The sequence below is a fragment of the Astatotilapia calliptera genome, chromosome 5, assembly GCF_900246225.1.
Source record: "Astatotilapia calliptera chromosome 5, fAstCal1.2, whole genome shotgun sequence".
In the NCBI taxonomy this organism is placed as follows: Eukaryota; Metazoa; Chordata; class Actinopteri; order Cichliformes; family Cichlidae; genus Astatotilapia; species Astatotilapia calliptera.
In genome coordinates, this window is record NC_039306.1 from 32,454,557 (window position 1) to 32,472,101 (window position 17,545).

Here is a 17,545-nt window from a genome sequence, read left to right on the forward strand (position 1 = left end):
TATTTTTTACACATTATTTTCCTCACGGTAAAGGGCCGGCTTCATCTGTGGCAACAGAGAGTGTCTCACGAGTGCAGGACTACTGGGGATTTATTGTGTCCCGTACGTCCCGCTGTGATCTCTTTTTACCTGTTGAAAGAATGATGCAAGCTGACGCCTGTGCTAACGCAGCATCGGGTAGATGTTGCGTGGATATTGCAATCTTGTTCATCTCCTTCAGGGAACAGAGGTTATAGTCAAAACAGATTTCTCAGAGGCACACGTCTCCTTTTGTTTTCGTGCATTTCAAAGTCAGTTACAGGTGGGGCTGGGTATCAAAGGTTAAACTGCTGGTGATGTTGTTCTTAGACTCATCGATGATCTTTGCTCCAGCTTGCCGCTGCTGCACTTTGCGCGGTTTACATGTTCAAGGTGATGTAATTAGAAAAGACATTCAGTTTAGACTGTATCACACTGTGTAGATTTTAATTATATTCATGCAAGATTTCAATGTTTCCTCACATCATTGTGTTTGCTTAATTTATTCCTGTTCTTATATTCATGTTACATCACAAACAGGGCACTGCAGGGATCGTGAAGTGTCTCACAATTTACGAGCAATGTGACATTTCACAGATTAGAGAGAAATATTAATGCCAGGATGACAAACTCCACTGTGAGTGTCTGAGAATAGAAAGTAAAGCAGGTAGGTCACATGTTATGATGCCCAATAAAAATTACATGGAAAAAAGACAGGGGTCACATGTTTTCTGCACATGTGCACATGCTGTTTAATCACTACACTTGTAATCGTCCTTTATTTAGTCAACAGTAGGTGAGAAAAGCAAAACAGAGGGAAAAGGAAATGCATATCCAACACATTAGAGCAACACATACATAGAATCCATCTAATTATCAGTTTGTGTCATGCAATGTATACACAGCCGGCGTTGATGGGAATTTGACCCCTATGTAAAATCCTTCCAAACACTGTGCTACTTGTGCACATCAGAAAGAGCATTTCTCGTTCTTTGTTGGCATTTTCAGATGTTTTAGGAAATTTGGACAAATGACTACAACCGTTTACAATTTGCAAGTTATCACATGCAGAGTAGAGATGGACCGATCCGATATTACGTATCGGTATCGGTCCGATACTGACCTAAATTACTGGATCGGATATCGGAGAAAAATAAAAAATGTAATCCGATCCATTAAATATCACGAAAGCACCTCACAAAACTTGCAACACGCCGTAACTCACCTCAGAACGTATGCATCACGTGATAGAGCGGCTGTGGCATGCGGGACCTGTCGGTGGTCTGGATAGCATGTGGAGCTTCGCTAGCAACCTGGCATTTCATCTCCGACAAAGTTATCCCTGAGAGAAGTAAAGCAAGTGTGTAAGTCCATCTCTGAATGTTTGTAAAGCATTCCCACGTTAAGCTTAACAAGCGACTGCCTCTCGCTCTCCGGCTGCTACTTCAATCGTGAAACTGCTTAAATGATCAGCTGATCGGCTTTTCTGTCGCGAGTCCGTGTCTCTAGTTTGTTTTTGGCCCACTTTGCGCCAGAAAGAGGAAACCAGCGGCTGAACAACAGCAGCACGTTTAAGCTTGATAAGCTGTTGTTAGAATTTATTTAATATTAATTTCTACACCAGGATCTTTTTCTACGTAGCTGACGGCTGTAACTGTGCAGGGGCAGATCTAGCAAAGTTTAGCCAGGGGGGCCGATAGGGCATTAACTGGGAAAAGGGGGCACAAAGACATACTTTTCTTTCTTATTCTCATTTAAAATGTCGAGCTTTTAATAAATAATTATCTGACACCCAAAGTTTTAATTTGATGTAAAATGAATAGAAGTCAATTACTGTACATAGTGACTATTAAGTCTAATATATATACCCTAGTAAGCTATAGTACTTTTTCCTTTGAGAAGGTACCATCTGTACAGTCTGCAATTTTGTTGAAGAAAGATGTTGAATCTATTTAATATTTCTTGAAAAATAATTGATTTCTGTGCATTTTTTTTTCACACTGCATCAAATTAAGGTTGATTACGTTGATTAAGCATCATGAGGTGGAGCGTGAGGGGTGGTTCCCTATTTTTTATTTATTTATTTTTGTTGTTGCTGGGAGTTGGAACCCTATTAGTTAGGTTGCTTAATATTTACGCTAAGTACTCTTTAAAATACCAGAATAGGGAGGATGGTGTAGATTTAAGTTTATTAGATTGATCAGTATTGCTGAACTATAAATATATTTTTTTTGCATATAGGTATAACAGAATAGCTTTAAAGTAAAACAGTTGTTGTTTTAAACTTGAGTATGAACTTATACAAAATGCAGCAAGATATTTAAAAAACAGTTTTGTTGATAAAAAAAAACACCATATCGGTATCGGCAGATATCCAAATTTATGATATCGGTATCGGTATCGGACATAAAAAAGTGGTATCGTGCCATCTCTAATGCAGAGTAGTCTGCCTTGTTGCAAAACAGCAAGCAGGCAAAAGTCCACAGCTGTAAGTCCTGAGTTTGAGTATTGTAAAACATATTTATAGATCTTGAGCACAGCAGCGTTGCAGCAATTTGCGAGCATGGAGGAACCTGCTCAAATAAACATTTTACGGGTGCGGCAACCCCCCCGTGGAAGAGGAAGGGGAGTGAGAATGTATGGCAGTGAAGCAAAGAGAAGAGAAGAAAGAAACGAAACATGAACATGGAGGATGTGGCGTGCACGCCTGTTCTTCTGTTCTCAGCTTGTAAGAGAGAGCATCAGGTGTGAAGCTAATGAGAGTCTGTGGCAGCAGAATGTCCAGTGATTCCCTGCAACACTTGGTTGCCGTAGTACACATACAGTACTGTGCAGACAGCAGGGCTAAGGTCCAGGTGTAAATGATCAAGCCACCTCTTGTTTCTTTATATTTTGCGAGGATCATGGGATATGGGTGGAGTGAGGAAACCTGAACATGATAGAAGACAAAAACATTCAAATTAGTTTGAAAGTGCATATTTGGTATAGAAGGAAATTCATTTACTTAGTAAACACAAGATGAGCGGAAATTTGGGGCCACACTGTGTTTGTTTACAATTAAGAGGTAAGCTACAGGTATTACAGGTATTATTCTTCAACACAGCCTGAGCTCTCTTAGACAAGCTTTGATGTGTGTGTTTTTTTAAGGATCCTTCTTCAAGGACACTCAAAGCTCTTCTTTGGATGTTGGGTGCTTTTTGTTGCGTTCTCTCTCAAGATGATCCCACACAATAATGCTTCAATAATGTTGAGGTCTGGGCTCTCGGGATGCCGATCAATGACTGAAAGTGTTCTGTTGAGTGTTTTCCTATCCAGGTATGCTTTTAGTGCATTAGCAGGCTGTTTGGGATCATTGTCACGCTTAAAAATGAAGCCGTCGCTAAATAGACACTTTCCAGATGGTACGGCATGATGGGTCAAAATCTGTTTACAGTTTTTCTGTGTTCGTAACTAAAGATCACTTTAAAGAATAACCAGAAATTCTGGCTTCTTGGAATCAAAATATAAAGAAATGAGTGCAGAGCTGTAGGATTTCAGTTTCCACAGTTTCTGTCTGTGTAATGTGACCATTGGTTCAAAGTTCAGCTGGTTGTCTTGACTGCTCTGCCAACATGTGATTTGCATTTACCAGCAGTCAAACCTGTGTACCTAACAAAGTGGCCAGTGAGTGAACATTCAAGATACTTTATGTAACCGGAGCATGTTATAGCAGCCGGCCATCAGCTACAAAGTGATGCAACAACAAGCAAATCTCATTATATGTTAAATGAATAGATGCACATTGAATAAACTATTAAAGGTTTAGTGGATCTTAACTTGAGTCATAGTATTTTTTTCCAACTAAATGAAAAATAATTAAATTTAGGTTGAGGAAAATGTGATGACTGTAGGACTCGTGATATATGAACTATGAGTGTCTTGAATCTGTAATACGAGAAGACCTGGCTTCCAAAACCACATCAAACAACAAGGACCTGAGCAGGAGCCGCGATTGTTTTCCGCTGCGTGTCTTCCAACGTGACCACTGTCATCAAACATGCTACCTGCACTTACAATCAGCCATAGGAAGACAGGGAAATGGGGGCTGAGTGCAGAATCAGGCACGACACACCCTGCCAGACCAGACTGCAGCACAAAGGCAGAGTGAGGTGCTGCCTCCACACTGCCTCCACACGTTTGCTCCCCAGCTGACAGGCCAGTGTCAGAGCATGGCAGGAATCTATGGTAATTGCTTTCTGCAGAGTTCAAGGAAGGAGAATGGATTAACACAACCTGGTTACAGCGCCGGCTTCTTTTTAGACCGAGCCGCCGCTGCGATGTTTGTTTCTCCCAAATGTGCAGTCCGGTTCCCCTTCGGTCTGTCAGTGTGGATCAGAGGAAACAAGAAGGGCTGAGAGGCTGTCTGTCTTTTTCAAACCAGACCGCATTAATGGGCTGCCAGTGTGACCCAACCGCGCTCTTTGTACTGCACGACTACTGTGTTTAGTCGTGGACTTAATGCTGCTGACCTCTATTTTCTAATGGGGGGAGACCTTTAAGGGGCACTCAAGACTGAAATCACTTGTGTCTATTCCAAGAGTAGTTGTGTCTGTGTGTGTGTCTTTTGTCCTGTTTTTCCTCCCACCTGAGGCTTCGAGAGCGCTGAGCATGTGCATCCTGTCCGGTCCTGTAAAGGAAACAGTGGATCAGAGGATTCTCGGAGCCTGGAGCAGATATGGGAGTACTGCACTCAGTTACACAACGTGGGATGACAGTAGTCTAACAGTGGAAGGCGTCTCTCGAGTTTCTTTTATTTTTGCTTGTCTGTGTGCTGAAGATGCTCTCCTAAATCACCGAGCACGTAGATTCTAACAGGAATAAATTGTACGTTTGTTTTCGGGGGCTTTCCTCGTGTGGGTTGTGCAGCCGTGTTGTTTTGCTGCATGCGCCCTCCTCTCATCAGCTCATGAAGTACTTTAGAAAAAAATTAGATCATGTTGTACTAGCTCAGTGTGTGTTTTTTGTTTTTTTTTACCCAGTTTGACACATACCCAGCAACCCCTCCTACTCAGTGTGTAATACCGTGTGCGTGACGCTTGTAATCAGAGAATTATTCATCCTGGAAAAGGACAACTGTGTGCTGTTTTGTTGTAAATTTTTGCCTTCTTTTTTTTGCAGTATGCTCACATCCCACAGCTTTGTAATTGGGCAATTAAAAATGCATCTTGTTGTCACAGCGTGCCCTTACATCTATTATTGATATGAAGTGATGAGGCTACTGGTGCTGATCATACATTATGATGCCAAACCATACTGATGTAACAGTAAAACTCCTCAAGTCTTTCTTTATTGACAGATGGGTGCTTTGTTTTCTGGCAAAAAAAAAGAGAGCGAGATCTTTGGTCGTTCGTGCTTGTTGTAAATATTGTCGTCTGTGTTCAAATTAATATGAATTGCTTTTAGCGGATAAGCACACAACACTCCCGCCTCCACCCCCACCCCCAGGGACAGTGTCAGTGCAGGCTTGGGGCAACAGCAGGAGGATGAGAAGCAGGCCGGGGCCTGTGTTGTGGAGAAATTAATCACATTACACGAAACCAAAAACATGGCTACCTTTTTTTTTAGCGACTGGCTGACGTCACTGAATTTAACAGCCGTTGCATTTATTTATTTTTATACATTTATTTATAAATTTATTTATAAATTTATTTACTCCTCTGCAAATTTGTTCAGTTTTCATTTGCTGCATGTCCTTTTTCTACCTCAAATCAGCTGTTAGCACAAGTGCACATGCCTTTCATTTCACTGGAGTTTCACTGGACAAAGCCTTAATAGAAAATTGAATGCATTTCTAATGACTTGGTTTGAAGCATAGCTGTGAGTGGCAGAATTCATTATGCATACGTCTTTTGATGGCTGTGTTTTTTTCACTGTATATGGAAACTAAAGGGCTGCTGCAATAAAGAACCAGACGCAGACTCGTTGAATAAGAAGCACTTGAACTCAATCTCTGGGCAGTATTTACTTTTAAAGGAGTAGTATTGCATTTTCTATATTTTATTTTTTTTATCATAAGTTTATTTTGTTTGCCTAAAAGGATATTATACCTTTCTGGGAACATTGTATATGTATCCAAATTATTATGTATTCAAATGGCTATAGCCTTTTATATACATAACAATTTTACAATTACTGTAATGTGCATATAGTCAATAAATATTATTAATAATACAATTAATAAGGTGTTATTTAGAATTCTCAAATTCTTATATGTTATCAATACAAACAATGGCAGTGACAATCACAGGTTTAAATGGCTCTAGATAGTATTACTGTCACTTTGACCTTCAAATCAAGCTCGTGACCTTGAAGCACAGGTCAAAGGTCAAATGTAACATGATATTTTAAATCCTTATACCATACTTTCTGCATGTTGTATATGACAATGCGCACTATATAGGAATCATAGTTTCTAAGTTACAAGGCTTAGAAACCTGACAAATTTTAGTGAAATTTTATTTGATTACTAACACGACCCCACGCTACATCCCTACACAGTTTTAACAGAATTCATAAACTAGTTTTTGAGCTATCATGTTTCAATGACATGCTCGCGCATACACGCTACCAAAACCTAACCTTGGTAGATATAATTAAAACAACTGGGAAAAAAAACTTTACTCAGGCAAGTAGAAAATTCAAAAACCCAAACCAAACCAGAAGACACGTGAGGGAAGACAGCAGTACAGTGTGACAAACAAATGCAAACATAATGATTAGGAAGATGGCAAATGTGTGTTACATTGTAACCTTGGTTCTCTGATTGAGAGACTATCTCACCACTACATACATATGGAATACATAATGTAGTGGAGAGCTACAATAGAACACCAACTATGAGACACAAGATGACGAGACAGAGGAACAAGAGAAAAGAAACAGGAGCTACCAAAATAAGACAGGACGTAACAAAATGAGGGAACATGGAGGTGTAGGCTTAACAACACAGTGAACAGAGGAGAGCAGGAAAACTGAAACTCGTGAAATTAAGTCTAAGTTTTATTACAAGTTACAAAAGGAGATGCAAAAATGAAGTTGAGAATAAAACATGGAAAACAAAACAGGAGGAAGAAGCTAAGATTTCAAGGTAGCTGCGTATCTTAGAGGGCAAATATGTGTATGTTTCCAAGCAGTGAAAGTACATCTTTGCATAGTTGTTGTACTGCAGATGCTTTGTGTTTCACTCGATACAGAACGACATTATGTAAACTATTAACCATATGCTTTTTAAAGGTTTTTCTTCTTTTTGTTTATTTAGGCCAAATGAAAAAAGTGCTGTCATCATCAAAGTTTTTACCCAGTCAAATGAGTTTATATGACACATGAAGTCATTTCATGTTACAGAAACAGTTGCTGTTGATTTAATGCAAATTAAATTAAATTAAATCTGCAGTATCATTTCTCAAAATAAAGATGCTGAAAAAGGATTGTAGTGTTCCAAGTGTCATGGACTCCTGGACTATGATTTGTGACAGAAAGATTCTCCTTCAAGATGTTAAGTTAGTGGCGCTGGCTGTTATGTGTGCAATGTGTTTTTATAGCTGAGCAGTAAGTTTAGCTAGCAGCCGGCCACCATGACTGAGGCTGCTGTGGCACGAGAGACATCTGGCCAGTGTTCCTGTTCAGTTACTCTGTCAGTGCTAAATGAAGCAGTGATCCTGAAGCTATATGGTGCTTGACACACAGTTCCTACTAAGAACTGAGCTTGGCTGCTTAATTACACTCAACATCTTTTGACTGACACAGGACCACAGTGACTCCCTAAAATCCCTCAAGTTAATTTATATGGCACCAAATCACAATAACAGTTGCATCAAGGCATCCTGCAGAGAAATCCCCAACAATTCGTGCACCCCCTATGAGCACGTGCTTGGCGATAGTAGGAAGGAAAAACACCTTTTAACAGGAAGAAACCTCCAGCAGAATCAGTCAGTGTAGATGACACAGCTACTACTTTATTAAATCTCTTAATCACAATTGAATAGAAAATGCACTTTTAGTATTGTTGATATATTTATGCTGCATTCTGGTGCAGAATTTTTAGAGCATATGCATTTTATGTGCTTATCTTTATGAAACCACCTTCTCTGAAGCATATCTGCTGCTGGGGCGGCTGTAGCTCAGGTGGCAGAGCAGGTCAGCCACTAATCAGAAGGTCGGTAGTTCGATCCCAGACTGCCTCCTGGCTGCATGCCAAATATCCTTGGGCAAGATAATAACCCCATGTTTGCCTACTGGTGGTGGTCAGAGGGCCCGGTGGCGCCTGTGTCCGGCAGCCTCGCCTCTGTCAGTACGGCCCAGGGCAGCTGTGGCTACAATGTAGCTTGCCATCGCCAGTGTGTGAATGTGTGTGTGAATGGGTGAATGACTGAATGTAGTGTGAAGCGCTTTGGGGTCCTTAGGGACTAGAAAAGCGCTATACAAATACAGGCCATTTACCATTTTTTACCATATACTCACACAGCGCAGTCTAACTGTCCATCCATAATGCCACAACTTGATGAAGTAGTTTTCTTTCAGCTCATCATAAAGAATGATAGACCTGCTGGGTGATTACTGCCCACCGTCTTTGTCTTCGTGCTCCGTCTTTCCATAATAGCAAATCTGTGCAAAGAGACGGGCATGTTTGACGTCCTCGTCTTCTTCGCTCTTTGAATATTCAGTGAGGCCTGTCCTTTGAAGCTGCTCCTGGATCTCTTTGTGTGAGCGAAGCAGCTTTATTCATGGTGACTCATGCAAAGTGATCTTTAACCCAGAGGGGAACCACAAAAAACTCTTTTGGGACTTCTGCAATCCCCTGTCCGTGGATCATGTTTTGGAAGTTAAATTTAGTTTCTTTTTTCTTTGACATACCAAACTGAGCTCTTGTAGAAATAATTCTTTTCAACATTAAACTTTCTTAATGATTCAGCTTTGAAATAGTGTTTTCAACATCACTTTTCAAATTGAAATCTAAAACAAGTCAGTTCTTGTGTAAAAGCTGCAGTCTGAATATTTTTTGCATGGCAGTAATAGCAATTCTGCAGAGCAGCTGGATTTCTTCAACAATTTGTCTTGAAGATGTCCTGTTTTTATATCAGTGTTGTGTAACCCATAAAATCAATGCCCTGGATGATTGTGTGAGGACCGTTCGGCCAGCTGTGTGAGACATCTCATTATGTCTGTGCTCTCTGCGGTATTTTCCGGCTCATGTTGTGCCATGTAGTCATATGGGTTTTAAACATAGAGCGAGAGCAGGTGCAGCCATAGTCCAAAAGCACTGGAGAGGAAACAAACACAAACAACATGCCTTATCCTGCCTTGAAGTGTCCCTCGTCCCCACGGATCTCCGCTGTGTCATCGGTCTGTGCTCGGCTCTGCGTGCACACAGTGGCCAGAGCCCAAGCCTCAAATGGCACTGATCGGTACAGTACCTGCTCCTTACAGCCAGCAGGAGTATGCAGACCTGCTGTGATAAATTGCCAAGCAGCTAGAGGAGGTGAAGGGAAGGGTTCCTCTAAGGGTGTTTTGCTTAATTGCCAGTCCGTTAACAAGTGGTGGAGTTTGATTAAGCGCAGCAGGAGAATAGTTCATGGCTGTCAGTAATGCTGACTGCAGAACGCCACAATAGCAGATTATGTCACAACATTCAGATTTGATGAGCTGACATCAATAAAGTGACTAAAGTTGTAAAGTGATCACCTCACCCACTGATACCGATAGATTCTATATTCATTCAAATCGCTGCTGAAAGATAAATAGAGGCTTTGGGAAACGCTGTTTGTGACAAACTGCTCGCGTATGGGGTACGTTTACTGCTCGGGCTCATCTTAGATGCCATAGCAACACTCCGTGTTCATTTCTAATTGCGTGTCTGGTTTCTCTGTGAAACCAGCAGTAGAGATGATGTCAGTGGATGAATTACGGTCCCAGTAGGAGTGACCACAGTGTATATGCTGGGTTTTGTTCCTAAAATACTTGTTGTTTACATGTTTTCTGCTGAGCATTTGTCTCAATTTAAGCACCGTTTCGCACTAAATTAGATTATTGACCAGGTTGCTGGAGTCTCACAATTACTTAATTTAATCTACTGTGACATCCAGCCATTAATTATTATTAGGAGTAATTATTATCATTTTTAATAACTCCTCAACACTTGTCTAGACCATTGCTTTTTCTAATATTTCTCTTTCTTTAAAACTTCCCATAATGTCAAATCAGAGGCCTAATGAAGCAGATAAGTGCCTGAAGTAAAGTCCTTTGTCTTGATCTGGCTTTTTAACGGTAAGATAAGTCTCATTACAGTGAGCTTCAGTTTCACCCCTTTCTCAGCGGCTGCTCAAAAGGTTGTGTAGAAACAAGCAGCTTTGATGTCTGTGAATTTAAGGCTGGCTCATATGAATGGACTCAAAGCTAACTACTCAAAGTAATCCTTGGTATTGTTATAAGCAATTATTTGCTGGCAAACTCTTGGATCTCATGACCTGGAAATGTGTGCCTCACTTATCTTCAAAACCTCCAGCATGGCGTTGCAGGGAGCAGCTGACACCTACATGCTTATTTAAAACCTTTTGCATCATAGTTGTGTTTGTAACACAGTGTCTGTGCTGACAAAGTCTTTGTTTGCTTGGAACAAAGAGAAGTGAAATGTTGCTGACTGAATCAATATGGTTTGAGTTGGGGTTTAAGATGATTGCAGTGTTTTGATTCTTGGTTAGCTTTGTGATTTTGTGACCCGGGTGTAAGCTCTTACCATGAGGTACTGCTGCACTTGACTGGCTCCCACATGTATGCAGTGTGTGTGTGTGTGTGCGCACGCGTGTGTGTATGTGTGTGTGCGTGTATATGTGTCTGTGTGTGTGTGTACCTGTTTAGGCATCCTTGTGAGGACCAGAAATTGGCATTCTACTGTACTTGTGGGGACGCACATCACGAGTTTGAAGGAATTTTTGAGGCTCAAAATGTGGTTTTAATGTCAGGGTTATAATGGTTAGGGTAAGCAGCTAGAGAAAGCGTTATGCCAATTAGATGTCCTCACTAAGATAGCAAAATGAGAATGTGTGTGTATATATAAATAGATAGAGAAGCGTGTTGCTTTAAGGGTTTTTTGAAGGAGACAAAAGCCTATAATCGATTCATCTTGATCTTGAAATGTGTTTAGCAGTTAGCACTGCTGCTAACACTAAATGTGATTAAAGTAGTAGTTTAACTATTTTTAGCTTGCACTTCCTTTACTAAAGGAAAACTTGATCATCACAGTATAACACAAACTGGTCAAAATGGTTTCTCACCGTTCAATCACAGGCATTTGTCATTTATGGATACACTTCCTGGAAGTGATAATAACTGGAATTCCTAAACTTATGTTTAGAGAAATTGTTGAATGCTAAATGCAAAGTTTCCTGGCTTTCAGAGTATTTCTTCTTGGTACAATCCTTCCAGTTGGACTGAAGTTTCTTGAAGGCAGTTGCCTGGTTTATCTGGACTAAAGAGTTTTTTTTTTTACCTTTTTTTGTTTGTTTGGGTTTTTATTTTGTTTTTTGTTTTTTATCATTTCTTTTCATTTTCTGCTTATTATTGTCCCTATCTACTTTTTTGCCATCTTTGTTGGAAACTCCTTTGTGAATTCTAGTAGGGTGCCTAGGGAGCAGTAATTATTCATGACAACACAAACCCCATCTCCCAAATCCCTATTTGCATATTCAGACCTAATCAACATGAAAAATGGTCATTAAAGTGAATCCGGATAATTACATTTGTTTTCAACCTCTCACGGATCCTGTTATCAATTTTCACCTTAGCATGATACAACTTAGTCACCGTTTTCACTCCCCAGAGGTGGTCTCAAGCTTATTTCACACCGCAGCCACATCACCCATAAAAATCTCAGTTCCCTTTACCCTTTTCATGAGCCCTTCCTGCATTTAAATATATTTTTTTATATCCTTATCCACAGATCTGGTATTTTCCTGGATCTTCAATGAGTACCCGACATTTGTGAAGCAGGATACGCGTCGCTTCATCTCCCAGGAGACAGGGAATCTGTACATTGCTAAAGTGGAGCCCTCAGATGTTGGCAACTACACTTGTGTGGTGACCAACACCGTCACCAAGACCCGTGTCCAGGGCCCGCCCACTCCACTTGTGCTCCGCAGTGATGGTGAGCTCACACTTATGCCAGTTAACAGCATATAAGAACACTGGTTAGTGCGACAAAAAGGTTTTACTGTTTTGTGATAGTATTTATAGTCTGTTGGGGTACACTCAAAAATGATTCTTCACCCTCAAACATCAGAACAGTCATTTGAGTAAAATGTAACTAAAATATATATAAAATTAAAGGTTTATTTATGCATGGAATGTTTTGGAAAAATTACATATAATTAAATTAGTTAAAGGCAATATTGGGCAGTATGTAGTCACTGATTTACTTCATTTCCTAAAGTATGTGCTGTGTGCTTCATCATTCTGCTGGGTCTCAGTCTATTACTCAACCTTTGGAGCAAAGCAGGGTTTATTTCAATGCTGACAAATTATTGCAGTTTAACACTACATCCCCCAAAACTGTGATTTTGCAGTGTTGCATGCATATGCATACTAAGTGCACATTGTAAATGCAATAGGAAATAATCATGAAACATCTCGTGTTCTACAAAGACAAACCATTAGTGTTTTTCTTGAATGTTTGGTTTGATAACAGATTTCTATTTCTGTGGTCCTTTGTTATAAAAACAAAACAAAACGGCAGTTTCTTTGATACAACAGGAAAGCCAGAATCACTTGGCTGATTTAGTGCAGCGCTCTTTAGAATTTGTACAGGTCATACCCATAGTAGCAAGCCAACATGGCTACTGTTGGTACCTCCCAAAAAACTTTGTTTCAAAGAACACGAATGAAATTCAAAGGTTAATTATCTCCTCCTCTGCTAATTTCAGCCTGTCCTTTTACATGTGGACCTAATGCTTAAGGCTGGCCTTATCAAGCCACTTCAGATGAAAGGTCATTCTCAGCAAGTAATCTAATTGTAGGCTTCTATCCCAGAAGCATGTTCCATATTCTTAAGTAATGCTGAAAAATATGAGAATGTCATAAAGGACATTTAATATAATCTTCCCAATAATGATAGATGATTTGATGTAATAAAAAAAACGACATTTAAGTAGGCAGAATCACTTCTAATCACAACGCACACTTTAAGCTTTTTTTACATGACTTACATGCTATACTAGCTTTAATGTTAATGTTTAACTCAGTTATAATAACCTATGATTAGAAATAAAGGCTTGCTTTGATTTACATTAATGACCACTGGTCATGAATATTAATATGTGTTAATATTAATATTGTTTTAAGTTTATGTTTGAAACTTAGTTTCAGATTGTTTCTAAGGTTGATTTCCAATATTTCGATTTTGTTTTAATCATTTGAAAAAATGCTTAGTTTAAGTGTTCATTTATTTTTAGCATGAGGTGCCAAAAAGAACCAAAATCAAACTCTTGACACAGAACTTCATGAATAAAAACCAAACCTTTATTCAGGCTCTGTATGAAGTCAAAGTATCTTAAACGGTTGCATATTAGGAATAGCAAACAGAGAAAACAGCACAGGTTTAACAGAGAACTTGACAACGACAAAGGAAGACAGCAACTATATATATGACTGTGGCAGAGCGGAGACACCTGGGAAACTAGACACAGCTGAACTAAATTAGATAATAATTAATGAGGAAGTAAAACTGAAATGACCATCAACATTAAACAGGAAGTAACATGAGACAGAGATGAAGCTTCACAAAAAATTACAACGAGACATTTGGGAGGCTAGGCTAAACTAAATGAATGATGCAGCTGGTATGAAATCTACACTGGGGGAAAAAACAGGATAGAATGTAACAACAATGTAACAACAACTAAAAACTAAACACTGAATGAGACGATGAACTGGATATAAAATGAAATAATAAATAGAAGCCAAGACAAAGGAAAACTAAAGCTAAATATGAAACTGACAGTTACAGAAGTAAAGAAACTCTAAACAGCAAACGCTAGAAAACATCATCAAACAGAGAATTTAATAATAACCCTGAATTCAAAGTCTAAAACATAGGGTTCAAAACGACAGGACCATAACTTTTTTATATAACATGAAGTATTTATTGCATTAAGATGTAATATGTTTATAGTAAGTTCACAATGTAGACACAAGGCTTCATGCCGTGCAGACGTCCCAGTCTCCAGGAACAGAAACAGCCTTTCCAAACCGGAACTGACAAGTTCAACCAAACTAACAAAGACTGAAAGCAAAGACATACTTGCTTTATTTTTGTTTCATTGAAGGACATGTATTCCAGTTAGTTTTCATCTTTTTTTAACTAAAATGTTTTCCTCACCTAGTTTGAGTTTTTCAGTTTTTAATTAACTGTTATAACCTTGATGGTTTTAAGTAGAATTTTCTATGAATAAGTCCAGTATATCAGTGTATTGAGTTTGAAAACATTTAAAGGGAATAATGTTTTTATGCATAAACAAACACAAATAAACTCAAAAGATAAACATTTTGAATGATTTAATAAAGACATTTCCCCGAAGATGAAATTTTTACATTCATAAATATAAAATTACTTTTACCTGCAATTTTGCTATTTTATCCAGTGTTTGTGAGTATACACACTAATTTAATAGAAGTCGCAAATAAACACAAAATGTTTTTTTACATATTATCTTATTATCGTCTGTCGGACTAAAAAAAGTTGATGAAACTAAATCTAATATCAAGAAGACGGCTAAGCTAGTTGGTCAGTGGTGAGGCCAGCAGAGATTCCAAAGCACTTTCATTCTCTGCTTCTGCACTTTTTTCATTACAACATTAGTTCAGCACAGCAGCAACACCAACATATCAGGAGTCAGCTCGACCTCATCGTCATGAAGTGGAGCTCAGGTAGGGGATGTGAGTGCGGGTGGGGTGTGGGGGGGTTCAGGTTGGCACATTAAATATGTGTCCCCTACAAAAGGTTATGGTATGAGACAATTACCCGTCCACTTCCTCCTGTCTGCTTTAATATGGGTGATAGTGCTGTGGTTAAGTTTCAGTGACAGTTGTGATAAGGATCTGAATGAGCTTTCACAGTCACTCAGGGAGCCATCCTGATAACACATGCCTCACCAAATCAACGAGATGAAATTGGCCTGTTTCCTACATCTCTAGAGCTATTTGTGCAACACAGCCCTGAATTGCAGCAAAGGGGGAAAAACCTGTTGTTACATTGGTGGATGACAGTACCTTAGAAACGGCATTTCGTGCACCCGTGCTGAGCACTGGCAGAGCTGGGAGAAATGACAGCACGCCAAGTAGCAAATTCATTGATGTAATTTACCTCAGTGTCGTTTTAAGGGAAATGAATAAATCAGAGGTGCTTTTCTTTCCTATGGATGTAAGACACGAGTCTCAAATACATCTATACCAAAGCTAGAACAGCAGAAAATCCACATTCTGTCTTCTTCTCTGCCTATCCAGAGATTTTTAGCATGCACAGCAGCAATATTATAATCCACCAGAGCTGCTTCACCAACAGGAAGCTTTGTAGACACAGTGGCAGCACCCAGGGGGATTTTATGGGCCCATTTTCTGGTTCATAGCTGTTAGCGCTACAACGAGGTGAAACTCATCTGGATGTAAAAGCTCAAACCGTCTATGAATTCTCAGTCTTTTTGTTGTTGTTGTTTTCTTTTTTGGGTTTTGTCAGTTGAACATCAGCGTGTCGCATGTCCACATGGAGAGAATATGTTTTTTGCTTTTTCTTCTCATTACTTTCAACGGGAGGGCATCCTGTGACAATGCTGAGAGCAGTGCTGGTGTCTGCTGCTCAGCATGGAAGTAAAAAAAATAATGCTGCACACAGAAATGTTTTCAGCTTTTGGGTAGCAACAGAAGAAACCACAACGCTGTATTTTTTAACTTCTTTTGCCTGACTTGTTAAACTTGAATAAAAAAAATCTTTCTTTGCACTAACACTCATTTGCATTTCTCTTTCAGGTGTTATGGGTGAATACGAGCCAAAGATTGAAGTTCAGTTTCCAGAGCTTGTTCATGTTGCCAAAGGATCCACTGTAAAACTTGAATGCTTCGCCCTGGGAAAGTAAGCTCACTTTTAGTACAGGCTCAGCATGCTCACGACCATTTAAAAGAAATATGTTGTGAGAAAATGTTACGTTTTCATAACGTGTGCTTTGCCATTTCACTACAATCCTGGTATGTTTCAAGCCTGGCTGCACATCTGACAAATTCGAGAGTGTTGTGGTGTAAGGATCTTCAGCTGAAATATACAGCTTTGTAACACAGTGTACTGAAGCACAAAACACACGGCTAAAGTAAAAAAGTGCTGAACAGTTACACTAAACTCTGTGGTGCTAGGTTATTTTTGCAGCTTCACATCCACAGAGAATGAAATCCCCACATTAAACTTTCATTCAGAATCACCATTAATTGCCATATTTGTTGTTGTTTTTTTGTCTCCAGTTTTGCCTCTTTATCCACCACAGTAGATTTCAGTTCAAACAGTCAAGATGTTGATTAACTTTTTAACTTTAATTCAAATTATTTGCATTCACTGCTTATGAATTACAGCATTTTTTATTCACAGTCCCCCACTTTCAGTTCAGTATTTACACAGTTGACTGATAGTGACTGATGTTGAGGGACGCCATTATTAGGCTGAAAAAAATCAAATCAAATCAAATCAAACCAACCTATCAGACAGGTTTTCAAAATTTTAGAAGTAGCCAAATTAACAAAGTAGAAGCAGTGTTATAGTATTAGCATGTATGGCTGCCAATAGAACTGGGTCTCTAGTTTGGATTGGTGTAACAAACAAAGTAGCTGGATGAATTATGAAGTGTACAAGGCTATACTCTGCTCAGCCAAATAGTGGGCATAGTTTGGGGATGGTCCCTTCCTGTTCCAACACGACTTTGCACCAGTGCACAAAGCAAGGTCCATAAAGAGATGGATTAGTAAACTTGGTGTGGAAGATCTTGACTGGCCTGCACAGAGTCCTGACCTCAACCCAATAGAACACCTTTGGCATGTATTAGAGTGGAGACTGCAAGCCAGGCCTTCTTGTCCAACATTACCGTCCTACCTCACAAATGTGCTTCTGAATAATGTTCAAATATTCCCATAAACACACTCGTAAACCTCGTGGAAAGCCTTCCCAGAAGGGTTGAAGCGGTTATAGCTGCAGAGGGTGGGTTGATATCGTATTAAACTCTACGGATTAGGAATAGGATGTCACCAAGTTCATATGCATGTGAAGGCAAACGAGCAAGGCTATGAAGACGTTTCTGCAAGAAACAGTAGACTAGAGTAGATGCAGTTTCTATATTCAAATTGATATTTTTTGTACCATAGAATATAACAAAGGCATCAAGGTTACATTTTATTTAGTTCATTCACCTAATGCACTTATTTTATCTCAGTGTAGGAGTCTTTGCCATTTATCATCAGCAAAGCT

At 39.4% G+C, this 17,545-nt stretch overlaps 1 protein-coding gene across 3 annotated transcripts in view; it reads left to right on the forward strand.

Annotated features, from left to right (window-relative positions):
- cntn4 (contactin 4) overlaps window positions 1-17,545 on the forward strand; it is a 200,076-nt gene that overhangs the window by 94,433 nt on the left and 88,098 nt on the right. For all 3 annotated transcript variants that reach the window (XM_026168944.1, XM_026168946.1, XM_026168945.1), the window contains 2 exons: window positions 11,993-12,196; window positions 16,069-16,171. In XM_026168944.1, coding sequence (XP_026024729.1) covers window positions 11,993-12,196; window positions 16,069-16,171 — 307 coding nt within the window. The remainder of the gene's footprint in view (window positions 1-11,992; window positions 12,197-16,068; window positions 16,172-17,545) is intronic.